Source organism: Salmo salar, chromosome ssa24, assembly GCF_905237065.1.
Source record: "Salmo salar chromosome ssa24, Ssal_v3.1, whole genome shotgun sequence".
In the NCBI taxonomy this organism is placed as follows: Eukaryota; Metazoa; Chordata; class Actinopteri; order Salmoniformes; family Salmonidae; genus Salmo; species Salmo salar.
The window spans coordinates 18,531,072-18,558,259 of NC_059465.1; the positions used below are offsets into that span (position 1 = coordinate 18,531,072).

The following is a 27,188-nucleotide window of genomic DNA, read 5'->3' on the forward strand; positions in this document are numbered from 1 at the left end:
CAGTGTTGAGAGCAGATGGGCTTGGTTCGGTTCTGTTTCTCCCATGATCTTGGACCAGCTCTGAAGTTCTCTGAGCGTTGGAGGGGAAAAAATGTCACCATAATTATTATGCATTTTTCCAATTCATTGTTACCAATAGATCACACTATTCATATTATGTAATCTTGGAAGGAGTGATGCAGATACAGAAATATACTACAGAAGTAGAACATCGTAGTAGAAAAGTAGTATAAATGTAATATATAGTATATATATATATATATATATATATATATATACTGTTTAGTATAGATTATGGAGATGCAGACACAAACAGAAGTACAGGAAGGTGTCAGCCCCTCTCAGCAGTCAGCTCTCTGCCTCCTCACAGTCACAGACCCATAGAACAGAATGGGTGGTGGTGATGGCTCGTGAAATGGGAAGGTGAAATGAGTCATAGTTGTATTCAAAGGCAGGGGAAAACAGAATGAATGTACACTACATGGGTTTGTTATTGTCACCAGCCGCCCAGGGGAAATGGTAAAGGCTGTCAAAGCCTACCCTATACCAGACCCAGGCTGAGACCAAGCCTCCTCTATATGAGGCCAAGCCTGAGAGGAGGAGAAGGAACTTTATATGAATGTACTGTATCTGTTTGTGTACATGTGCATACAGCTAGTACATATTGTATGTAGATGATATTTACTCTGTTTCTGAAAGGACCGGTTGAGAAAGAAGAAAAACAGAGTTTTAGAGAGAAAGAAAGAAAGAAAGAAAGAAAGAAAGAAAGAAAGAAAGAAAGAAAGAAAGAAAGAAAGAAAGAAAGAAAGAAAGAAAGAAAGAAAGAGAGAGAGAGAGAGAGAGAGGCAAACAGAGGGTTCTCATTACTTTTCAGCATGGATTCCCAGGCAGTGTGTACAGTATGTGTGCAGTGGTGTAAAGTACTTAAGTAAAAATACTTTAAAGTACTACTTAAGTAGTTTTTGGGGGTATCTGTACTTTACCATTTATATTTTTTACAACTTTTACTTTTAATGGTCCATTCACACACTTATCAAGAGAACATTCCCAGTCATCCCTACTGCCTCTGATCTGGTGGACTCACTAAACACACATGCTTCATTTGTAAATGATGTCTGAGTGTTGGAGTGCGCCCCTTACTATCCGTAGATAAAATAAAAACAGAAAATGGTGCCGTCTGGTTTGATTATTATAAGGAATTTTTTATTATTTATACTTTTTATACTTTAGTATATTTTAGCAATTACATTTACTTTTGATACTTAAGTATATTTAAAACCAAATACTTTTAGAGTTTTACTTAAGTAGTATTTTACTGGGTGGCTTTTACTTGAGACATTTTCTATTAAGGTATTGTATCTTTACTTTTACTCAAGTATGACAATTGGGTACTTTTTCCACCACTGTATGTGTGTGTTTTATATCCTCTTATGCGGAACGCCTCACCAATATCCAATGGTAGCGCCTGGCGCGAAATACGAAAAACCTTAAAATGCTATAATTTCAATTTCTCAAACATATGACTATTTTACACCATTTGAAAGATAAGACTCTCCTTTATCTAACCACATTGTCCGATTTCAAAAAGGCTTTACAGCAAAACATTAGATTATGTCAGGAGAGTACCCAGCCAGAAATAATCACACACCCATTTTTCAAGCTAGCATATATGTCACAAAAACCAAAACCACAGCTAAATGCAGCACTAACCTTTGATGATCTTCATCAGATGACACTCCTAGGACATTATGTTATACAATACATGCATGTTTTGTTCAATCAAGTTCATATTTATATCAAAAACCAGCTTTTTACATTAGCATGTTTTGTTCAGAACTAGCATACCCACCGCAAACTTCCGGTGAATTTACTAAATTACTCACGATATACGCTGACAAAAAAACATAACAATTATTTAAAGAATTATAGATACAGAACTCCTTTATGCAATCGCGGTGTCCGATTTTAAAATAGCTTTTCGGTGAAAGCACATTTTGCAATATTCTGAGTACATAGCCCGGCCATCATGGCTAGCTATTTTGACACCCACCAAGTTTGACACTCACCAAACTCAGATTTACTATAAGAAAAATTGGATTACCTTTGCTGTTCTTCGTCAGAATGCACTCCCAGGACTTCTACTTCAATAACAAATGTTGTTTTGGTTCGAAATAATCCATAGTTATATTGAAATAGCTCCGTTTTGTTCGTGCGTTCAGGTAACTATCCGAAGGGTGACGCGCCAGCGCGTTTCGTGAAAAACAATGTCAAAATATTCCATTACCGTACTTCGAAGCATGTCAAACGCTGTTTAAAATAAATGTTTATGCTATTTTTCTCGTAAAATAGCGATAATATTCCAACCGGGAGACGTTGTTTTTGTTCAAACAGTGAAATAAAAAAATGGAGTCGTCTCGTGCACGCACGCGCCAGTGTCATTGTCCTCAGAAGGACCACTCACAAAAACCCCTGCTGTTTTTCGCCCAGAGACTGCAGAGCTATCATTCCACTTTCTGGCGCCTTCCTAGAGCCAATGGAAGCCTTATAAAATGTCACGTTACAGCAGAGATGCTGTATTTTTGATAGAGAGGCTACAGAAGGACAAGAAATGGTCAGACAGGGCACTTCCTGTATGGAATCTTCTCAGGTTTTTGCCTGCCATATGAGTTCTGTTATACTCACAGACACCATTCAAACAGTTTTAGAAACTTTAGAGTGTTTTTTATCCAAATCTACTAATTATATGCATATTCTAGTTTCTGGGCAGGAGTAGTAACCAGATTAAATCAGGTACGTTTTTTATCCGGCTGTGAAAATACTGCCCCCTATCCCAAACAGGATATACATTCAGAGGCCAGTTTATTAGGTACATCACCATCATTCACGAAAATGGTTCGCTCCTACAGACAGTGAGTCACATGGCCATGGCTTGCTATACTGAAGAGAAAAAATACAGACCTTCCATATACCGTAATCTTCAAAAATGTGTGGTTTGATGATTAAATAACAAGAAATCAACTTTCTAGAACATAATAACAATAGACTTCATAAAAAATGCATGACGTTCACATTGACCCCAATATGCATTGAGGCGTCGAGGCGTTCATGTACTGTTCGATTGAATGTTAGACGGGGCAAAACAAGTGGCCTAAGTGACGTTGAGCGTGGTATGATCGTCGGTGCCAGGCGCGCCGGTTCCAGCACCTCAGAAACGGCTGGCCTCCTGGGCTTTTCACGCACAACAGTGTCTAGGGTTTACCAAGAATGGTGCAACAAACCAAAAACATACAGTCAGTGGCAGTCCGTTGATGAGAGGTCGAAGGAGAATGGAAAGAATCGTGCAAAATAACAGGCGGCCCACAAACAGGCAAATAACAGAGCAGCACAACAGTGGTGTGCAGAACGGCATCTCAGAACGCACAACTCGGATCCGGATGGGCTATTGCAGCAGACGACCACACTGGGTTCCACTCCTATCAGCTAAAACAGGACGAAGCGGTTTCAGTGGGCACGTGATCACCAAAACTGAAAATTGAGGAGTGGAAAAACATTGCCTGGTCCGGCAAATCCCAGTTCCTGTTTCATCATGCTGATGTCATGGCTGCTGGCGGAGTCAGGGTTTGGCGTAAGCAGTGTGTGTGTATGTATGTGTGTGTGTGTGTGTGTGTGTGTGTGTGTGTGTGTGTGTGTGTGTGTGTGTGTGTGTGTGTGTGTGTGTGTGTGTGTGTGTGCGTGCGTGCGTGCGTGCGTGCGTGCGTGCGTGCGTGCGTGCGTGCGTGTTTGTTCCTGCTCATCCTCCTGATGTGTGTGAGACACTGCAGTGCAGGGCTATCACTGACGTTGCCCTAACTACCTGTTTATGGATCCAGCAGCCGTGACACTTTTTACTGGTATTTCAATGTTTGATTTATGACACCACTCTGTGTGTCACTTTAAATGCAATTACCAGCTATGAATGGATATGATATGCACACGCCGTCTCTGCCAGCGCTACATTCTTCCAACCGCTGGAAAACAAGTGATGCTCTTGAAAGAGCATCATCAATTCTATTTTTGAGGGCTTGTGTGGAGCCTGGAGACGTGTTTCATATTGTGTGTGTGGTGAATATTAGATTCCAAGTGGGTGGCTTGGTACCAGAATATTCAGGTAGCGTTCATGTGTATTTTGTTATTTGTCCGATGAGTGTCATGGTCTTTAAGTGCATGGGTATTACTGATATAGTAACAGATGTATAGTACTCCTGACTGCAGGCATGATCTGCCTTGTGCAGGTACAGTACTACAGAAAACCTCTGTGGGAGAGGAGTTGACCTAATTAACTGGAACTCTGCTCACAATATTTGCACAAGGGGCATGAGTATAGTTATGCCCCATCCCCCTTCACATACACACGCTTGCACTCACATACAGTACACACACTCACACATACAGTACACACACTCACACATACAGTACACACACTCACACATACATAAGATGTCACCCCTGTTCCCCTGTCAGCCCCAGTCTGCTGCCAAGGCTGTAGTCTGCCAGCGGGCTGTCGGTCTGTCTGTCTGGCTGTCTGGCTGGCTGGCTGGCTGGCTCAGTAAACTAGAGGGGCTGTGGATCCCAAAAGCCTACGTGGCCCACCATTGATTTATGTCATTGTGTGCATTTTCAGCCTTCCCAGAGGTCACCTCGTGTGTCTCCTCTCCGCATTCCTCTGCCTCTGTCCCCTGAGTTACCAGCAGCATGTTCGCAATCACTTTTAACACTCAGCGGCCCTCAAAATCCACTCAGGCTTCTCTTCTCTCTCAAACTGCAATATCATTTCAAAGCAGTATAATTTCACTCTGCGTCAGAGGATGTGTAAACACAACGTTTTTATATAGTGGTGTTTGAATTTTCCCGAGATTAAATTGTCTATAATAGTTAAACCTGTCAATGGTGTATTCATTTGCTTGTCTTGTTGTGATGTTGTCAGTGAAATCCATGTTCTAAGGACATCAGTCAGACACGCTCGATAAAAGACACATTGATTGCTCTCCCTAAAACACATTAGATGCACTAGGACTGGGATGAGTTCAGATGGAGCTATTGAGATTTATCTTGAAACATACTCAGGTGAACAAATCAACATGGCTAATGTGCAGTCATTTACCCAAGCTGCATACAGTCATTGTTGGTGAGCTATGGAACACCTTGTGTATTCCATGAAACTGAAAGGAATGCAAAAAAGCTATCTGAATGAGTCCAGTTCTTCTCATCATGACCCCCCCCCCTCCCTCCACACAGAGTCACTGGAACCCACCTACCAGCAGCTGCAGAAGATGAAACTGGACAAGAGTCCGTTCGTGGTGGTGTCAGTGATTGGTCAAGAGCTGCTGACAGCGGCCCACCATACCGCCTCCGTGGTGGTACTGGAGTCCGCATTAAAGATCGGCACCTGCAGCCTCAAGCTGCGCGGCTCCGTCTTCTCAGCGCTCAGCAGTGCCCACTGGTCCCTGGGCAATACCGAGAAGAGCACCGGATACATGCAGCAAGACCTGGAGGTCTCCAAAACACTAGGTAAGAGACAAGAGTGTGTGTTTATGTGTGTGTGTATGTCTGTTGTTATCTGTGTGTATGTGGGTGCCTCTAACTACAGCATATCTGTCCCTGAGTTTCTGTGTGTGAGGAAGCCCAGATTGGCTGGACTCTCCTGGCCCCACACAGTTTGACACATGAGTGGGCAGAGCAGAGCAGCATGAGAAAGGGTCTGGAGTGGTGCAGAGCACTGTGGTTATCAGGTAGAGTGCCTGGCTCTGGCCCTGTCTGGGGGGCCTGTCTGTCAGATATAATAAGGCCTCTCCCTCATCCCACTGGGGCCTGGAGATCAGGTCTAGCAGGTCTACCTGTAGTCTGTCTGTTAGTCAGTTAGCTGCTCCCTCTACTGTGGAGCTTTGTCTGTACAGCAGCTTAGAATGCCCAGCGCTCCATTTAAGGACATAATGGGATGTCAGTGTCAAGGAGCTCCATCGCATCACTGCATCACTGCTCTAAGATGGTAGAGGATCGGGACTGCCCTGTGAAGACCCACCCTACACTGAATGACAGCACATTTAGTTGTGACTTTCCCGTTGTACTGTATATACAGTGAGGGAAAAAAATATTTGATCCCCTGCTGATTTTGTACGTTTGCCCACTGACAAAGAAATGATCAGTCTATAATTTTAATGGTAGGTTTATTTGAACAGTGAGAGACAGAATAACAACAAAAAAATCCAGAAAAACGCATGTCAAAAATGTTATAAAATGATTTGCATTTTAATGAGGGAATAAGTATTTGACCCCTCTGCAAAACATGACTTAGTACTTGGTGGCAAAACCCTTGTTGGCAATCACAGAGGTCAGACGTTTCTTGTAGTTGGCCACCAGGTTTGCACACATCTCAGGAGGGATTTTGTCCCACTCCTCTTTGCAGATCTTCTCCAAGTCATTAAGGTTTCGAGGCTGATGTTTGGCAACTCGAACCTTCAGCTCCCTCCACAGATTTTCTATGGGATTAAGGTCTGGAGACTGGCTAGGCCACTCCAGGACCTTAATGTGCTTCTTCTTGAGCCACTCCTTTGTTGCCTTGGCCGTGTGTTTTGGGTCATTGTCATGCTGGAATACCCATCCACGATCCATTTTCAATGCCCTGGCTGAGGGAAGGAGGTTCTCACCCAAGATTTGACGGTACATGGCCCCGTCCATCGTCCCTTTGATGCAGTGAAGTTGTCCTGTCCCCTTAGCAGAAAAACACCCCCAAAGCACAATGTTTCCACCTCCATGTTTGACGGTGGGGATGGTGTTCTTGGGGTCATAGGCAGCATTCCTCCTCCTCCAAACACGGCGAGTTGAGTTGATGCCAAAGAGCTCCATTTTGGTCTCATCTGACCGCAACACTTTCACCCAGTTGTCCTCTGAATCATTCAGATGTTCACTGGCAAACTTCAGACAGGCATGTATATGTGCTTTCTTGAGCAGGGGGACCTTGCGGGCGCTGCAGGATTTCAGTCCTTCACGGCGTAGTGTGTTACCAATTGTTTTCTTGGTGACTATGGTCCTAGCTGCCTTGAGATCATTGACAAGATCCTCCCGTGTAGGGTTGATTCCTCACCGTTTTCATGATCATTGCAAATCTACGAGTTGAGATCTTGCATGGAGCCCCAGGCCAAGGGAGATTGACAGTTCTTTTGTGTTTCTTCCATTTGCAAATAATTGCACCAACTGTTGTCACCTTCTCACCAAGCTGCTTGGCGAGGGTCTTGTAGCCCATTCCAGCCTTGTGTAGATCTACAATCTTGTCCCTGACATCCTTGGAGAGCTCTTTGGTCTTGGCCATGGTGGAGAGTTTGGAATCTGATTGATTGATTGATTGATTGCTTGCTTCTGTGGACAGGTGTCTTTTATACAGGTAACAAGCTGAGATTAGGAGCACTCCCTTTAAGAGTGTGCTCCTAATCTCAGCTCGTTACCTGTATAAAAGACACCTGGGAGCCAGAAATCGTTCTGATTGAGAGGGGGTCAAATTCTTATTTCCCTCATTAAAATGCAAATCAATTTATAACATTTTTGACATGCGTTTTTCTGGATATTTTTGTTGTTATTCTGTCTCTCACTGTTCAAATAAACCTACTATTAAAATTATAGACTGATCATTTCTTTGTCCAGTGGGCAAACGTAAAAAATCAGCAGGAGATCAAATACTTTTTTCCCTCACTGTAACCTGAGTGGTAAACAAACAAGGATACAGATGATTGTATTGGAAGTTAAAAGGTATTGATTATGATCTCAGATGAATTGTATAGAGTACATTGTTTTCTGTCCTTTTCTATCCTGTTCTGGAGTGACCTTCCCTTACTTGTCCTCTCTTCTCTCTGCTCTCCTCATCTCCAGGTGACCAAACAGGTGAATGTCGTGCCCATGGTAACCTGGGCTCAGCATTCTTCTCCAAGGGGAACTACCGCGAGGCCCTGACTAACCATCGCCACCAGCTGGTCCTGGCCATGAAGCTCAAGGACAGGGAGGTAAGCGACTGAGACACACAGGGCCCACAGCCCACTGTGTCCTCTACCTAATACTCCTGGGAGTTTTTGCTGATCTTTTCCAGGTGGTAGTATGTAAGGTAAATCCATCATGTAGTTTTAGGTTATCTTCTGCAATAGAAGGAGGGGTGAGGGCATGTGGGGAATGGATGGCTGGTGTCTTTTCTCTGCTTCCGTTAGTGGTTGTAATAGTGGTGTGTCCTGCAGCTTTCCTGTCCTCTGTCTTGGTTGTTCAGAGGGTGAATCAAGGGTAAGACAGAAAGGCAGGAATGCTCTGCTGCTGGTTCTCCCATCAGAGAGAGAGAGAGAGGGATGGGAAGTGGGTTAGGAGAACAAATGAAGGTGACGAGGCGAGGGAGAGATATGTGGAGAGACCAATGGGAGGGTCTTAAGTAACAGCTTGTGCTCCTCGTTATCAATGCAAAACATTTATGCAGATATTATGCATATATTTATCCTGTTCATGTTTCAGTAAAACTGGGGTTTTGGCAATGTATGCTACTTAACCTCTTGGGGCTAGGTGGGACGCTAGCGTGCCACCCGTGGTGCACTCCATCAACAGCAGGTGCATTTCAAGAGCGGCAAATTTGAATCCAAATAAATGTCAAAATTCAAATTTTTCAAAAATACAACTATGTTACACCATTTGAAAGATAAACATCTCCTTAATCTAACCACGTTTTACGATTTCAAAAAGGTTTTACGGCGAAAGCATAAATTTAGAGTATGTTAGGACAGTACATTTACAAGAGTTGTGTGTAATGTTTTGTCAAGTCAAAGACAGGGTCACCAAAACCATAAAACCAGCTAAAATGATGCACTAACCTTTTACAATCTCCATCAGATGACACTCCTAGGACATTATGTTAGACAATGCATGCATTTTTAGTTCTATCAAGTTCATTTTTATATCCAAAAACAGCGTTTTACTATGGCATTGATGTTGAGGAAATCGTTTCCCTCCAATAACCGGCAGTCAAGTCAGCGTCAGAAATTAAATAATTAAAATTAGAAAACATTTGTAAAATATTATATTGTCATTTAAAGAATTATAGATTTACATCTCTTGAACGCAATCAACTTGCCAGATTTAAAAATAACCTTACTGGGAAATCACACTTTGCAATAATCTGAGCACTGCGCCCAGAAAAATACGCGTTGCGATACAGACTAGACGTCATGTTGGGGAGATCTAAAATCGAAAATACTATGTAAATAATCCATTACCTTTGATTCTCTTCATCAGATGTCACTTCCAGGTATCACAGGTCCATAACGAATGTAGTTTTGTTCAAAAAAGCTCATCATTTATGTCCAAAAATCTCCGTCTCGTTAGCACATGATGTAAGCCAGCCGGACTTCTCGTCATGAACGAGGGGAAAAAATATATTTCCGTTCGTTCAAACATGTCAAACGTTGTATAGCATAAATCATTAGGGCCTTTTTTAACCAGAACATGAATAATATTCAAGGTGGACGAATGCATACTCTTTTATAACGTATTGGAACGAGGGTACCCAACATGAACTAGCGCGCCAGGTGTCTAATGGGACATCACCGTTCCATGGCTCTTGTTCGGTCAGATCTCCCTCCAGAAGATGATGAGGGAGAGAGAAAAAACAACAGATGAGGGAGAAAGACAAAAACAGAAGGACGAGGGAGAAAAAAACAACAGATGAGGGAGGGAGAAAAAACAACAGATGAGGGAGGAAGAAAAAACAACAGATGAGGGAGAAAGAAAAAACAACAGATGAGGGAGAGAGAGAGAAAACAACAAATGAGGGAGAGAGAAAAAACAACAGATGAGGGAGAGAGAAAAAACAACAGATGAGGGAGAGAGAAAAACAACAGATGAGGGAGAGAGAAAAAAAACAACAGATGAGGGAGAGAGAAAAAACAACAGATGAGGGAGAAAGAAAAAACAACAGATGAGGGAGAGAGAAAAAACAACAGATGAGGGAGAGAGAAAAAACAACAGATGAGGGAGAGAGAAAAAACAACAGATGAGGGAGAGAGAGAAAACAACAGATGAGGGAGAGAGAAAAAACAACAGATGAGGGAGAGAGAGAAAACAACAAATGAGGGAGAGAGAAAAAACAACAGATGAGGGAGAGAGAAAAAACAACAGATGAGGGAGAGAGAGAGAAAAGAACAAATGAGGGAGAGAGAAAAAACAACAGATGAGGGAGAGAGAAAAAACAACAGATGAGGGAGGAAGAAAAAACAACAGATGAGGGAGAGAGAAAAAACAACAGATGAGGGAGAGAGAAAAAACAACAGATGAGGGAGAGAGAAAAAACAACAGATGAGGGAGAGAGAAAAAACAACAGATGAGGGAGGAAGAAAAACAACAGATGAGGGAGAGAGAAAAAACAACAGATGAGGGAGAGAGAAAAACAACAGATGAGGGAGAGAGAAAAACAACAGATGAGGGAGAGAGAAAAAACAACAGATGAGGGAGAGAGAAAAAACAACAGATGAGGGAGAGAGAAAAAACAACAGATGAGGGAGGAAGAAAAAACAACAGATGAGGGAGGAAGAAAAAACAACAGATGAGGGAGAGAGAAAAAACAACAGATGAGGGAGAGAGAAAAAACAACAGATGAGGGAGGAAGAAAAAACAACAGATGAGGGAGAGAGAAAAAACAACAGATGAGGGAGAGAGAAAAAACAACAGATGAGGGAGGAAGAAAAAACAACAGATGAGGGAGAAAGAAAAAACAACAGATGAGGGAGAGAGAGAGAAAACAACAGATGAGGGAGGAAGAAAAAACAACAGATGAGGGAGAGAGAAAAAACAACAGATGAGGGAGAGAGAAAAAACAACAGATGAGGGAGAGAGAAAAAACAACAGATGAGGGAGAGAGAAAAAACAACAGATGAGGGAGGAAGAAAAAACAACAGATGAGGGAGAGAGAAAAAACAACAGATGAGGGAGAGAGAAAAAACAACAGATGAGGGAGAGAGAAAAAACAACAGATGAGGGAGAGAGAAAAAACAACAGATGAGGGAGAGAGAAAAACAACAGATGAGGGAGAGAGAAAAAACAACAGATGAGGGAGGAAGAAAAAACAACAGATGAGGGAGGAAGAAAAAACAACAGATGAGGGAGAGAGAAAAAACAACAGATGAGGGAGAGAGAAAAAACAACAGATGAGGGAGGAAGAAAAAACAACAGATGAGGGAGAGAGAAAAAACAACAGATGAGGGAGAGAGAAAAAACAACAGATGAGGGAGGAAGAAAAAACAACAGATGAGGGAGAAAGAAAAACAACAGATGAGGGAGAGAGAGAGAAAACAACAGATGAGGGAGGAAGAAAAAACAACAGATGAGGGAGAGAGAAAAAACAACAGATGAGGGAGAGAGAAAAAACAACAGATGAGGGAGAGAGAAAAAACAACAGATGAGGGAGAAAGAAAAAACAACAGATGAGGGAGAGAGAAAAAACAACAGATGAGGGAGAGAGAGAGAAAACAACAGATGAGGGAGGAAGAAAAAACAACAGATGAGGGAGAGAGAGAGAAAACAACAGATGAGGGAGAGAGAGAAAAAACAACAGATGAGGGAGAGAGAGAGAAAACAACAGATGAGGGAGGAAGAAAAAACAACAGATGAGGGAGAGAGAAAAAACAACAGATGAGGGAGAGAGAAAAAACAACAGATGAGGGAGAGAGAAAAAACAACAGATGAGGGAGAAAGAAAAAACAACAGATGAGGGAGAAAGAAAAAACAACAGATGAGGGAGAGAGAAAAAACAACAGATGAGGGAGGAAGAAAAAACAACAGATGAGGGAGGAAGAAAAAAAATAGAGGTAGAGCATGAGGGAAGGTAGACAGAGGAGGAGGGAGGGCCAGAGAGTGAGAAAATGGGCAAGTTTCTTTCTCTCTGTCTGTCTCTGTCTTTCTCTCTCTCTCTTTCTGACCTCTGACCTTGCCTGACCTCTGTGGTGTTTGTGGGGGGTGACAGGAATTTGTTCTTGCACAGTTCCCATCACCCAGCTCAGAGAGAAGAATTCCCCTGCTTCCCCCCATACAACCCTGCTTCCCCCCATCCCTCCCTGCTTCCCCTCCCTCCATGGTTCCCCCCGTACTCCCCTGCTTCCCCCATCCCGCCCTTCTTCCCCCATCCCTCCCTACTTCCCCCATTTCCCCCTGCTTCCCCCAATCCCTCCCTGCTTCCCCCATCCCCCCTGCTTCCCCATTCCACCCTGCTTCCCCATCCCTCCCTGCTTCCCCTATTCCTCCCTGCTTTCCCCATCCCTCCCTGCTTCCCCCATCCCTCCCTGCTTCCCCAGTCTCTTATCATCCCCGGCCGCTTCAACTGTTTGTTTTCCCAGATATCAGGAGACGTTTAAACACTCCAGTTTACTGCTCTTAAAGATGGGAAAGATGGAAAATCTTGAAGGGAATTGTGGTATGTGGATGTACTGTGGAGGTTGTGTTAGAGAGGGGGAGAGAAATGAAAGGAAAGAGAGAATGGGATGGGTGGTTTAAAAGGCGAAGGGCAAAGCTACAGCTAACAGCCAGAGGCTCCCTCACATTTCTCACACAAATACCTCCAGATAGATAGACCCAGAGGTGTCAGTATGAGACCACAGCCATCAGTAGGCCTATACCTATGCCTGTCATGCACACAGGTTAAGTTACAGCAGTGTTAGGGTGAGGTGTATTTAAAGCTGCAATCCATAGCGGTGAAACTGCCACGTCAATACTACAATAAAACCCATTTCTTCCCCTCAGACGTCATTGCGCGTGCGGTAGAACAGCAGAGTATGTACCCAAAACATGTTTGACCACGATGCTGGATGCTGATTTCCTTCAAACAGAAACTATAACAAATGCACCTGAAATCATCCACATATGATGCATTTTACATCATACAGTATGAGCATCATATGTGGAAGATTTCTGTATTCTGAAACACATAGCCCTCTGAGTAAGTATTGTATTAGTAATTATACTCTTTACTTTACCCCAGTGCAGGTAGTGTTCCCCATAGTAGGTGGTTTTCTCACATACACATGATACTGCTATTCTACTGTATTACTCCAGTATTGCTATAGTACTACTACTACTAGCCTTTACCCAGTACAATGCAGTGTCATGCAGCCTGGCTGTGGCTGTGATGGGGCAGCAGAGAGAGACAGAAGACAGAGATGTTCCTGAGAGCTTCTCCATAAATCACTAGCAGTAATTGGATCCTGTTTTTATCAGTAGAGTAGCGCACCACCTCTCTTTCATCTCCTAATGCTCTGCCCTGACCAGACGCTGCTGCTGCTGCCAGACTGATGGTCCTCATGTCTACTACCTGGTCACTGGCCTTAATCCTACATAATGCTTCTGACCACTGTGCCAGCCATTATGACTTATTCACTTTCCACTTACTCTACCGTATGATTGTGACCAAAGTCCCTGTTGTCTGCAAGCTTGTACAGCTTTCCTATATTTTGAAATGATTACTGCTCTTTAAGATGGAAAATCTTGAAGGGAATTATGGTATAATTGGCTTTGTGGATGTACTGTGTGGTTGTGTTAGAGAGGGGCAGAGAAATGGAAGGAAACAGAGAGGGATGGGCGGTTTAAAAGGCGAGGGGGAAAGCTGCTAGTGTTCTCAGTGAGAGGAGAGGGGGAACCTGGAAATGGCTCCTGGAGTGCAGCGTTTTGTCATCCGCGACCGTGACTCGCTCTGAGCTGTAGTGCAAGCCAGTGAGGTTACACTGACCACAGAGTTTGTGTTTTTCTTAACTCGCAGCCTTTGGAAATATCTTTAGCAGATTTTCAGCTGTCAGGTATTCTGGAGATATAACATAAACACACTCTCTCCTCCATCCAGCCATATGTGGCCCTGCCAAGTCCTTCCATACAGTAGGTTAATGTGGCCCCACCTTGTCTACTCTGTCTCTTCATAGCAACTGTCTAACTGAACAGCTTCATGTTATTCTCCTGACACACTCTGATGGTAAAACTCTCCTCTCCTCTCCTCTCCTCTCCTCTCCTCTCCTCTCCTCTCCTCTCCTCTCCTCTCCTCTCCTCTCCTCTCCTCTCCTCTCCTCTCCTCTCCTCTCCTCTCCTCTCCTCTCCTCTCCTCTCCTCTCCTGTGTTTGCATGTGACGTCCTAGTCTTAAATAGTAGTGTTGGCTTGAGCGAGGTAACCCCTAATTTGGGGTGTGAGTATTTAGGAGAAACTGAGGCGGGCTGGCGATGGTACACTCTGTAATTACGTTACCCTGTGATGTTAAAACGAGATTATGCTGCTGCTCTGCTGCTGGCTCCCCCAACGGCAATGGAAATCATAAACACAGCAAAAGAGGTTAGGTAGGGGAGAGCAATGTTTTGTTTTCCATTGGGGTCTACAGTTTCTAACTGTCTCCCTATAGAACTCCTCCCACCTCTATCTGCCTGTTTGTCTACTCTTTGTCTTTTCCTTTGCTTGATCTGCTAAAAGGAATTCCTACAAACTAACTTAACCCATTACTCTCTAGGTGACATGGATCATCTATGCCCTCCCACTGTCCAGCTGGCTTAATGGGGAATTTAGGGAAGGGTTATGGAAGAGGAGAGAGGAGAGGGGAGAAAGGAGAGGGGAGAGGAGAGGGGAGAGGAGAGGGGAGAGGAGAGAAAGGAGAGGGGAGAAAGGAGAGGGGAGAGGAGAGGGGAGAGGAGAGGGGTGAGGAGAGGGGAGAGGAGAGAGGAGTGAGGAGAGGGGAGAGGAGAGGGGAGAGAGGAGAGGGGAGAAAGGAGAGGGGAGAGGAGAGGGGAGAGGAGAGGGGAGAGGAGAGAGGAGTGAGGAGAGGGGAGAGGAGAGGGGAGAGAGGAGAGAGGAGAGGGGTGAGGAGGGGAGAGGGGAGAGAGGAGAGGGGAGAGAGGAGAGGGGTGAGGAGAGGGGAGAGAGGAGAGGAGAGGGGAGAGAGGAGAGAAGAGGGGAGAGGGGAGAGAGGAGAGGGGAGAGAGGAGAGGAGAGGGGAGAGAGGAGAGAGGGGAGAGGAGAGGGGAGAGAGGAGAGGGGAGAGAGGAGAGGGGTGAGGAGAGGGGAGAGAGGAGAGGAGAGGGGAGAGAGGAGAGAAGAGGGGAGAGGGGAGAGAGGAGAGGGGAGAGAGGAGAGGAGAGGGGAGAGAGGAGAGAGGGGAGAGGAGAGGGGAGAGAGGGGCCTGTTAATGGGAGGTGTGTGTGTGGAGGGGTGGGCCTGGTGGGTGTTCCTGGGGTCAGGGTTAGTCAGTGTTTATCAGCGCTGCAGCTGAGGACGGGGATAATTATGGAATCATTAGGGGCCTGGTGCCTCAGCTGCCTTTATGGGGCCTGCTCTAATAGGGGGAGGCAGGGGGAGGGCCTGGCACCCATGTCCCTTTCCTCTCCCTGTCATGCCTCGCTCCCCCTTCCCTTCTCTGCTGATTGAAAAGGAGGATTTGGGGATGATTAGGGGGTTCATTTATAGAGTTGGCCCAGCTTGGGGAGAAGGGGGAGGGGATTGGGCAAAAGGGTGACAAATCAAGTTAGTGCAAGTACCCGTCTTTCCCCCTGTATCCACAGACGTCATAGAGCAGCCCAGACCCACAGTCCCTATGTATGGGTCTAGCAAGACTACACCACCTCAGACATTAGCCTAGCTCCACATAAGTGTCTGTTTCCTCCAGTCTCATTGTGCTAGGGCTCAGCCCCTGGTGAATGTACTGTATTTGAAGCCACTGTAGCCTGCATGTGGTCCATCTATCCTGGTGTGCTGTAATGACACACAGCCAGCCTGTCTCTGCTCTCCTCTCCTCGGCCCAGTGAGTCAGAACTGCTCTACACCGACGCACTTAGACGTGAATCATGGGAGATGTACAGCTGAGAACAGCCAATGGGCCGTGACCAGTGCGGAGAGGGAAACAGGGCTGTGTGTGTGATCATTAGCTAAACAAAAAGATGAGCATAAAGGCTGTAATCCTCAGCATCAGACAGTGGAGTATCTCACAACAGCAGTCACTAAATGGACTGTAGGGATGTGGTTTGTATGGATTGTGGAGGTGAATGAATGTTGGATTGTCATGTGATTTCTCCCGTTGTCCTCAGTGCAGGCAGGTTGGCATGAACCATCTAGCTTCAGACTGCTACTGGGGATGTATTGCTCTTCGTTTTATTGTTGCAGCACACAGCCTTATCTAATCAGCAGTGTGTGTGTATGTGTGTGGTTATGGCCTGCGGCTGTGTTGTGTGTGAGAGTGAGCAGGTTACGCTGTAATGGTGTATTTACTGATTTTGCCCCACCCCACAAGGTACTATTGACCCAGAACGTAGACTTGGAGCAGGCTCCCTGGAAAGTACTGTGTGTGAGTGTGAGCGTGTGTGTCCTGTGTGTGTGTGTATGTGTGCTGTAAAGGTGGAGAGTTGTAAATGTGTATTTGTGTGTGTTGTGTGTGTGTGTGTGTGTGTGTGTGTGTGTGTGTGTGTGTGTGTGTGCTCTGTATTTGCTGCATTGTAGGTGACGCAGCACGTCTCCTCCAGTGGGGCACTTGGAGTGCTGTCAGGCAGATGAATGAGTGGCTTTATATCGACTACTGCTCTCTGCCTCTCTGCAGCCTCATCCCTCCCTCTCCTCTGCTCGTCCTCTCTTCCCCCTCCAGTACCCTCTCATTCCCTCTTTTTTTTCACTACTTCACCCTCCCTTTGTCTTTCCCACACTCCCACCCTCATGCTACCTCACATCTCCTTCAGCCTACCCCCCCCTCTATTTCCTTTTCTGTCCTTTCCTCCCTGTCTCCATCCGTCCGTCTCTTTTCTCACTCCAGGTGATGGAGCCTCAGAGCCTCTCTCTGCGTTATGGTGTCCCCCTAGAAAGCACCAGTGCATTCCACTACTAAATGGTTATGTGCTGTATATAGCCGTGCTGTTTGAATGAGCTGATACACATCAGGTTAGTACATATAGAGGCTGCGTCTCAGCGTCGATACGTGGGGGTCAAAGCGCTGTTGGTTAATACCCACTCTAACGGTGTCTGTCTCTAAGCGCTGTCTGGCTTTATGTAGATGGAACTGCTCCTCGCAACTGGGAAGTGGAGTAATTTGTCTTGAATATTACACCTTGTCTATTTTTTCTCCCTAGCTGCTGCAATCAATGACAATTCAGAGGCACAGATTAGAGAACAAATAGACAGTGTCATGGGAGACTCCCTCCTGCTGACTGGCGTTGTTGTTCTGCGCTCTATGATTCTAGATGACAGTCCCTGACACACACGTGGTGCTCATCAGGGTGATGGGGGAGGGGGGTGAAACTCACTCTCTGTGGGGCTTCCTCGACACGGCAGCGACTGCACAGCAGATATTTTAATCATTAGGAAAATCGAACTTCCAATCATCAATCTTGGCAGAGGAATTTGCTGTCACGCGGAGGGAGGGATCAAGGAGGAAAGTGCCAACTCATCTTCCCTCGATACCAGCTGACGATAAGAGCTGGAGGCCCATTGAAGACGCCAGCCGGCAGAAAGTTACTTCAGATGGGTTTGATGGAAAAGAATTGTGCGTCAGCGTGGCCAATTGAAACCTGCTCTCCCATGTGTTGCTTATGTTCTCAGCGTGGTTTCTACAGTCTGCCAGACTTTCTGGGCCCACATTCTTTGGGGCGTATTAAAGCATGAATTCCAGGGGCTTGTAGGGGTGCCACTTCACTGTGACCCACTGGAACAAGTCCTAAGAGGTTTCCTAATCTCCTGGCCCTACAACGCTGTACCTAGCTGATCCTCTGCAGTGATTAGAAGGGATTCATACTGGAGTCATACTTGTTAACCGTGTGATCACCCCTCGCTCTCTTGGCCTCTTCAGCAATATGTCAAATGTATAGGGTCATGATATCCAAACCTTATGCTGATGCAACAGGTTCATTTTGAGTGGTCAGGTACAGTACAAGAAGACTTAAGGGCTGTCAAAGTGAAGCAGGTATCTACAGTAGAGTACAGGGTGATGGGAGACCTCCCACCCTAAGGTGTATAGCTGATGTGGGAACACGGTTGTTTTCTCCAGCTCGCCCCTCCGCTCCTCCTCCCCCGCGCCCTTTCCCCCTCCGGCCAAGGTCCAGCCCTCTTCCAGGCTGACCAAAGAGCCATTTAAAGCCCTGGAACTGCATCCTCTCGCTCCAGGCCGATCGATAGTGGAGCTGTCAGCAAGACGAATGGAGGCTTTAGGAAGTCCATTTTAATGAAGGAGAAAGAGGAGAGAGGGGAAGAGAGAAGTAGGGGAGGGGGAGGAGACGGGGAAAGGGAGAGAGGGAGAGACAGAGGGGGGAGGTATAATGGGAGGGAGGGAGGGAGGGGAGCATATGAGTGTGTATGTGTGTGTACTGTATGTGTGTTAGTGAGTATGTGTGCAGAGATGTGTGTGTACTCTTTTTATAGTTGTCTCAGGGGAGAGGGACAGGTTTGATTTAGTTTGTGTAAGACCTATTTCTAGCCCAGCAGTGTAAAATGGCTCCTTGGATACTCACTAACACAGAGACCCATATCACTGGACTGGAGAGAATTGATCTGACCGGCGTAACAAGACTATATCTATTAATCATGTCACCAGCACTGCTGTGATAAGGGAGATGCTGAGATGTAATGCATACTACTACTGCCCTTAACCAACCAGATAGAAAACATATTCCGAACTGCCAGTTTGGACTTTTCTCACGTTTTGTTGTGTTACAGGCTGAATTTAAAATGGTTTACATTGAAATGTTGTGTCACTGGCCTACACACAAAACCCCATAGTGTCAAAGTGGAATTATGTTTTTAGAAATGTTTTCAAATGAATTATAAATGAAAAGCTGAAATGTCTTGAATAAGTATTCATAGCCTTTTGTTATGGCAAGCCTAAATAAGTTCAGGAGTAAAAATGTGCTTAACAAGTCACATAATAAGTTGCATGGACTCACTTTGTGTGCAATAATGGTGTTTAACATGATTTTTAAATGACTACCCCATCTCTGTACCCCACACACACAATTATCTGTAAGGTCCCTCAGTCGAGCAGTGAATTTCAAGCATAGATTCAACCATAAATGCAGCAGCTAACAGAGTTTAATGGCTGTAATAGGAGCTAACTGAGGATGGATCAACAACATTGTAGTTACTCCACTATACTAACATGAAGGACAGTGAAAAGAAGAAAGCCTGTACAGAATACAAATATTCCAAAACATGCATCCTGTTTGCAATAAGGCACTAAAGTAATACTGCAACAAATGTGTTATACAAAGTGTAATGTTTGGGCCAAATCCAACACACTGAGTACCACTCTTCATATAACCTAAACCACAAGGCCAAATATACACTGGAGTTGCTTACCAAGACGACGTTGAATGGTCCTTAGTGGTCTTGTTACAGTTTTGACTTAAATCGGCTTGAAAATCTACGGCAGACTTGAAAATGGCTGTCTAGCAATGATCAACAACCAACTTGACAGAACCTGAAGAATTTTGAAAAGATTAATGGGAAAAGATTGTACAATCCAGGTGTGGAAAGCTCTTATACGACTTACCCAGAAAGACTCACTGCTGTAATCACTTCCAAAGGTGATTCTAACATGTATTGACTCAGGGGGTTGAATACTTATCTAATCAAAATATATTGTTGACATTACAGAGTTTTTTGTGTAGATCGTTGACAAAAAAGTACAATTGAATCCAGTTTAATCCCACTTTGTAACTCAACAAAATGTGGAAAAAAATCTAAGGGTGTGAATACTTTCTGTATGTATTCTTGGTCCGGTAATACAGGCTGAAAGCTGCATGGTGATTGGTGATTAAGAGCTAGGGTCAGAGGTCAGGGACAGCCAAAGCAAAAAAGCAGCCGTATTCTCTGGGCACTGCTCAAGTCTTGCCCTGATTGTACTTATTGGAACAATTACTGGCCTTGATTAGTCACTGTGACTGTGTGTAAATGGTTATCGATTCTAGATGTGGCCAAAAACTGGTCCCAGTCCTGCAACAACCGTGGTGCCTTTTGAGACATTCAATATAGTGATGCATAAAGGCACTCAACTGGCTTTGAAATGACCAGGCTGTGCCAGTGATAAGGTTAATATGTTAGAGAAACACAGCACGGTGGACAGAGTCCAGATAGCAGGGCTGCAGACAAAGGAGGGAGTTTCTCTTCTCACTGCTGATATATATGGACTTCCTCCTCTGCTCCCTCTTCTTCTCTGAAACTAGATACAGTATAGGCTAATGGCCATCCCTCCTATCCACCCCTTCCCCTTCTCTCGCTGTACATCTTCAAGGTTTTCTCCAAGCTCAGTGCTCTGTTGCTCTCCTCCTCTTTCTGTTAGTATGTGATGAGTTTCCCCTCAGAGAGTTAGTGGAATTCAGAAGGTTCGGTGGACGTGAAGTGTGTGTGTGTGTGTGTGTGTGTGTGTGTGTGTGTGTGTGTGTGATAGGTCCTGTGTGGAACACACTCCTGTAGTATGAGGAAGCCGCAGGGCTACCAGAAAGAGAGGTCAGAGAAGCTCGGAGCGTTTGATGTGTGCATTATATATAGCTGCTGCACACTGAGGGACGGGGGAGACTGCATTTTTGCTGGGTGAGGAAATGGTCTTTTGCAAGACTACCTGACATAAAACAAAGAGAGGAATTGCTGTTCCACGATTTGGCTATGGCAGCCTTCACCACCCTGTACAGCTCTCACTGTATACACACCATCTCTCTCTCTCTCTATGGCAGCCTTCACCACCCTGTACAGCTCTCACTGTATACACACCATCTCTCTCTCTCTCTCTCTCTCTCTCTCTCTCTCTCTCTCTCTCTCTCTCTCTCTCTATGGCAGCCTTCACCACCCTGTACAGCTCTCACTGTATACACACCATCTCTCTCTCTCTCTCTCTCTCTCTCTCTCTCTCTCTCTCTCTCTCTCATGGCAGCCTTCACCACCCTGTACAGCTCTCACTGTATACACACCATCTCTCTCTCTCTCTCTCTCTCTCTCTCTCTCTCTCTCTCTCTCTCTCTCTCTCTCTCTCTCTTGGCAGCCTTCACCACCCTGTACAGCTCTCACTGTATACACACCTCTCTCTCTCTCTCTCTCTCTCTCTCTCTCTCTCTCTCTCTCTCTCTCTCTCTCTATGGCAGCCTTCACCACCCTGTACAGCTCTCACTGTATACACACCATCTCTCTCTCTCTCTCTCTCTCTCTCTCTCTCTCTCTCTCTCTCTCTCTCTCTCTCTCTCTCTCTCTCTCTCTCTCTCTCTCTCTCTCTCTCTCTCTCTCTCTCTCTCTCTCTCTCTCTATGGCAGCCTTCACCACCCTGTACAGCTCTCACTGTATACACACCAACTCCTTCAACTCGTTTCTTTTCTCTCTCTCTCTCTCTCTCTCTCTCTCTCTCTCTCTCTCCCTCTCTCTTTCCGTCTCTTTAGTTTTTGTCCCCAGCTACAGCTGTATCAGTATTCCTGGCTCTGTGGCACGGTATTCAAACCAACCCTCCCTTCTCTTTTGCTCTCTCTCTCTCTCTCTCTCTCGCTCTCTCTCTCTCTCTCTCTCTCTCTCTCTCTCTCTCTCTCTCTCTCTCTTGGATGATGTTTTGGTGGAAGGTGCCTGTGTGGAAAATGCTAACAAAAGGTAATAAAATGGAGAGAAAATACGAGGCCCCAAGTGATTGAAATGAAAGTACTGCATTTTATTAGGGGATGGGAAACCTACAGGAATGGCTTCTGCTCTGCCTCACACAGCAATCTGGTCACTTACAAACACACACTCTATTACGAAGATCATTTACACACACGCGCACAAACACACACGCACACCACAAGTGCACATACACACTCATTGATCGGGGACTCCTTGGATTGCTGGTTTGTGCTTGTAGCAGTAATGTCCACCGTACTGATGAAGCCACTGATATGGCTCTCTTATCATAGTCATCATGAGGGTGAGATGCATGTGTGTTTGTGTGTGTTTGTGTTCACCTAGCGAGAAGCTTTTGTTTATAGACCGCCACATGTTTACAGTTTACTATATAACACTACAGTACTTACTATAGAATTCTATAGTACATTTTCTTTTTTATTTAACTCGGCAAGCCAGTTAAGAACAAATTCTTATTTACAATGACGGCCAACACCGGCCAAACCCGGACGACGCTGGGCCAGTTGTGCGCCGCCCTATGGGACTCCCAATCACAGCCGGTTGTGATACAGCCTGGAATCAAACCAGGGTGTCTGTAGTGACGCCTCTAGCACTGAGATGCAGTGCCTTATACCGCTGCGCCACTCAGGAGTAAACTGTAGTATGCTGTAGAATACTATACTACGCACTGTAGTAACCCTCGATCATGTATTACTTACTATAGAATGTTGTAGTGTACTGTAGAATACTATAGTAAATACTACACTATTAGCCTCAAAAAACAATGTAGTAAATACTACAGTAATGTCCGCAAAAACACTACACTTTTTTAAACTAAAGTAAATAATACAGTATCGAATTTGCCATATACCCTGCCCATTCCCCTCCCCCATATCCCAATTTGTGCCACCCATAAGTGAGAAACCTACATACCAAGTATAGACCATATTGAGTAGAAAAGAGCAGAAGCTCTGAACTCTCCATTCAGACTCCAGTCCTACAGTAGCTACCTGCCTACCTACCTACCTATGTACAGGTTATGGAAAATCAGCTCTTTTAGTATTTCTCCAGTAGGTTTCCTTCTCCACTTCTATGTCAAAGATAATAAAACAAAAACATTATAGTATATACTGTAGTTTTCTTTCACTACAGTATTTATACTATAGTTAACTGTACACTGAGTATACCAAACATTAGGAATACCTTCTTCATTTTTTGTTTCACTCCACCACCATTTTGCCCTCAGAACAGCCTCAAACCCAGCAGCGTTGCAGTTCTTGACACAAATCGGTATGCCTGGCACCTACTACCATACCCTGTTCAAAGACACTTAAATATTTTGTCTTGCCAAATCCATGTCTCAACTGTCCAAGGCTTAAAAATCCTTCTTTAGTCCTTAACAACCTATTGACACACCTAAGTAACATAATAAAACATCCCCATCAAAATGTGTCAGTTGAACCTAGAGATATTGCATGTTCTGTGTCTCAATCCACTGCATCTGCTATGTCGGCCTTCCGCATGTGCGGTGGAAGGTGGCCGAGCTACAGCAGTGTTTGTCAGATCCCCCTAAAAACAGCTTGTCCTATAAACTATTATGAGCCCTATGTGGTATACAAGTCTTTCACGAACACGATTATTATTATTATTTTTAACATTTTTACCTTTATTTAACTAGGCAAGTCAGTTAAGAACAAATTCTTATTTTCAATGACAGCCTAGGAACAGTGGTTTAACTGCCTTGTTCAGGGACAGAACGACAGATTTTTACCTTGTCAGCTTGGGGAATCAATCTTGCAACCTTTCGGTTACTGGCCCAACGCTCTAACCACTAGCCTACCTGCCGGCTAGAGAACGATGGAGTTCTCCGTTTTGCTCTACGAACCCCACAAGTGACACAGGACTCGTCTGAAGTTGGTATCGCTGATGTGCCAACTTCTGTCTGTAGCGTCCGTTTGAGCTACACGCTAATATGACCCCACTATGGAAAGGGGAGACTCAACAACACAATGGTCTTCTCTGTTTTCTCTACGGGACTCGTCTGAAGGATTTAACACGTGACATCAATAAGGGATGTGTGTAATTGTATGTGTGTGTGATTCCTCTATGGATATGTGCACGGGCACGTCTTTGACTTCATTGTCTTTCAGAGAGGCTTAGTGTGATTAGGTTGTATGATCCTCTGAAGAGTTAATGATGAGAAAAACACTGGCTCCACAGAGGCCAATCTCATCAGCCTCTCTCCCTCTCTCCATTTCCTGATGGCACTCTGGGGCTTACACCAGGGTGTGTGTATGCGTGAGTGTGCGCACTTGCGTGCATGCATGTGTGGCAACATCATATGCATAATATCACAGTGAATATGCATATCACTGAATATGCATGCTGTCTGTCTGAATGGATGAGCCTTCAGGGGGGTTATGTACTCTACATACACACCACCCCTCATACAGCTTCATTAGGATTTGATTTCATTTAATTATTCCAGTAGCAGAGTAGAATCCAGCGCATGAGGCGCCTCCCCCTGGCTCCCGTAGCTCCTCCCCCTGCCCCCCCTAGGTCCTCCCCCTGGTCCCCCCAAGGAAGGCCTTGGCAGGTGGAGAGGCATAAAGGAGACAGAGGGGAGACAGAGAGGAGGAGCGAAGCAGAGAGACAGAGAGGAGGAGAGAGGCAGAGAGACAGAGAGGAGGCTGTGAGGAGAGAGGCAGAGAGACAGAGAGGAGGCTGAGAGGAGGAGAGAGGCAGAGAGACAGAGAGGAGACCGAGAGAAGGAGAGAGGAGGAGAGAGACAGAGAGGAGGCTGAGAGGAGGAGAGAAGCAGAGAGACAGAGAGAAGGAGAGAGGAGGAGAGAGACAGAGAGGAGGCTGAGAGGAGGAGAGAGGCAGAGAGACAGAGAGGAGGCTGAGAGGAGGAGAAAGGCAGAGAGACAGAGAGGAGACAGAGAGAAGGAGAGAGGAGGAGAGAGACAGAGAGGAGGCTGAGGGGAGGAGAGAGGCAGAGAGACAGAGAGGAGACAGAGAGAAGGAGAGAGGAGGAGAGAGACTGAGAGGAGGAGAGCGGAGGAGAGACAGAGAGGAGGCTGAGAGGAGGAGAGTGGAGGAGAGACAGAGAGGAGGCTGAGAGGAGGAGAGTGGAGGAGAGAGACAGAGAGGAGGCTGAGGGGAGGAGAGCGGAGGAGAGAGACAGAGAGGAGGCTGAGAGGAGGAGAGTGGAGGAGAGACAGAGAGGAGGCTGAGAGGAGGAGAGTGGAGGAGAGACAGAGAGAAGGCTGAGGGGAGGAGAGTGGAGGAGAGAGACAGAGAGGAGGCTGAGTGGAGGAGAGACAGAGAGGAGGCTGAGGGGAGGAGAGTGGAGGAGAGACAGAGAGGAGGCTGAGAGGAGGAGAGAAGCAGAGAGACAGAGAGGAGGCTGAGGGGAGGAGAGCGGAGGAGAGACAGAGAGGAGGCTGAGGGGAGGAGAGTGGAGGAGAGACAGAGAGGAGGCTGAGGGGAGGAGAGCGGAGGAGAGACAGAGAGGAGGCTGAGTGGAGGAGAGACAGAGAGGAGGCCAACGGCTGCTCCCCCAGCGCCCCAGCAGAGTGACAGACATGCCTAATGACACTGCCGGGGGTTCAGCACATCTCCAACTCATTTTCACAAGTGATTGAAGTTCTCAGTGGGTAGCTTTTCATCAGCGCTCAGCAGACAAAAGATGGCTTTTTCTGTGTCATCTTTATATGCGCGTGTGTGTGTGTGTGTGTGCGTGCGCGCATGTGTGTTGAAAGGAGTTATGCGAGTGAAACCATTTCCTGGTTATTATCTCTGCAGTGTTGGAGTCCTGGAGTGTCTTGAGAGGCAGAATGTAAGTAGCTGTATATTTCACCAGCATGTGCAGGTTGTCAAGCTGCTGTACAACAGGTGTGCTGTGGTTACGTGTATGTAATGCAGTATTTCTCTGTAAACACCACAAAACACAAATAGTAGTCCACTGATCCCTGGGTGTCTGTTTCTGTGCAGTTCTACTGTACTTAGCCTCTTCTACCAGCTCACCGAGAGCAACTCTGTTCAAATATTTGCAGACAAAAGAAGGATCCCATCTCAGCATAGTGCTACCCTGGGATTGGGCTCTAGTTCCAGTCCACCTCAGCCTGGTGCTGGGCCAGCCAGATGTGGTATGACTCATGTACTAGATGTTGGTGTTGGCTCGGCTGCACTGCTAGCCCTCCCTCCCTCCCTCCGCCCACCTCTCCCTGTCTCCCATCCTTTCTCCGTCCTCCTCCCCTTCTCTCTCCTTCTCTTTGTTCCTCTCCAACCATCCTCTCGTCTAGGGTTGTGACTGTCACTCCTTGGGCATGGCTCTGATTTGTACTCTGCTCTCACTCGAACGTCAAGAAGCCAATCTGACACGCAAACATCCATATAGTCAGCGAAACAAGAGTAGTGTTTTCTCCATCATATTCACCCTGGAATGGGTGCATAGTGCAGAGTGGTGAAAAAACTCAACAAGGTTCTCCCAATCCCAGCGCTCCCCCTACTCCTCCCAGACAGCAGACCCTTCACTAAGCAGAGCTGAACTGAGAGTAGAGGGGGAGAGGTAAGCACAGCCAAGTGTTCCTCCTACACTGGCAAATCCCTCTGCTTACATTGCGTGACCTGAACACAACAAGCATTCCAGAAAAATCAGGCCTTTAAATTCCAACACCGTCCCTGCAGACTGTTTGGTAAACATATCCCCCTCTCTTTCTCTCCACGCTCTCCGTCTCCCTCTCTCTCTCCAAACCCTTTCTGTCACTCTTTTTCTCCCCTTTTCTCTCTCTCTCTCTGTCTCTCTCTCTTTCTGTCTCTCTCTCTCTCTCTCTCTGTCTCTCTCTCTCTCTCTGTCTGTCTGTCTCTCTCTGTCTCTCTCTCTCTCTGTTCTCCCACCCTCTCTGTGTGTCTCTCTCTGAGTGCTATTGTGTGAGCGGTGTAGCTGTGTCTATGGGGACACTGGGGTGTTTAGGAGCCTATAGCAGTTCTAACTCACAGTGTTGCTCTAGTCCTGGGGTGTTTAGGAGCCTATAGCAGTTCTAACTCACAGTGTTGCTCTAGTCCTGGGGTGTTTAGGAGCCTATAGCAGTTCTAACTGACAGTGTTGCTCTAGTCCTGGGGTGTTTAGGAGCCTATAGCAGTTCTAACTCACAGTGTTGCTCTAGTCCTGGGGTGTTTAGGAGCCTATAGCAGTTCTAACTCACAGTGTTGCTCTAGTCCTGGGGTGTTTAGGAGCCTATAGCAGTTCTAACTCACAGTGTTGCTCTAGTCCTGGGGTGTTTAGGAGCCTATAGCAGTTCTAACTGACAGTGTTGCTCTAGTCCTGGGGTGGTTGCCCAAGTTGCCCAACTAAATTTGTGTCTGAAGGGCTGTAAGGGCAATCAATCCCCCACCCCTTAGGACAGGCTGTGGCTCTCTCTGCCAGGGGCCAGGGGCGGGGACCGCAAGGTAGAAATACAATCAGAGCCCCCCGCTAGCAGCCGTTTACCCTCCCTGTCAATCAGAGCCTTGTGGTGCACGCTCACAGCTGGAGCCCGCTACTCGTAAGCGCCCTGTCTGCTTA

General features: G+C 45.9%; 1 protein-coding gene across 3 annotated transcripts in view; it reads left to right on the plus strand.

The window, feature by feature from the left end:
- The window catches only part of LOC106585320 (tetratricopeptide repeat protein 28), a 442,041-nt gene that overhangs the window by 239,853 nt on the left and 175,000 nt on the right, over nucleotides 1-27,188 (plus strand). For all 3 annotated transcript variants that reach the window (XM_045706963.1, XM_045706964.1, XM_045706965.1), the window contains 2 exons: nucleotides 5,275-5,547; nucleotides 7,900-8,030. In XM_045706963.1, coding sequence (XP_045562919.1) covers nucleotides 5,275-5,547; nucleotides 7,900-8,030 — 404 coding nt within the window. The remainder of the gene's footprint in view (nucleotides 1-5,274; nucleotides 5,548-7,899; nucleotides 8,031-27,188) is intronic.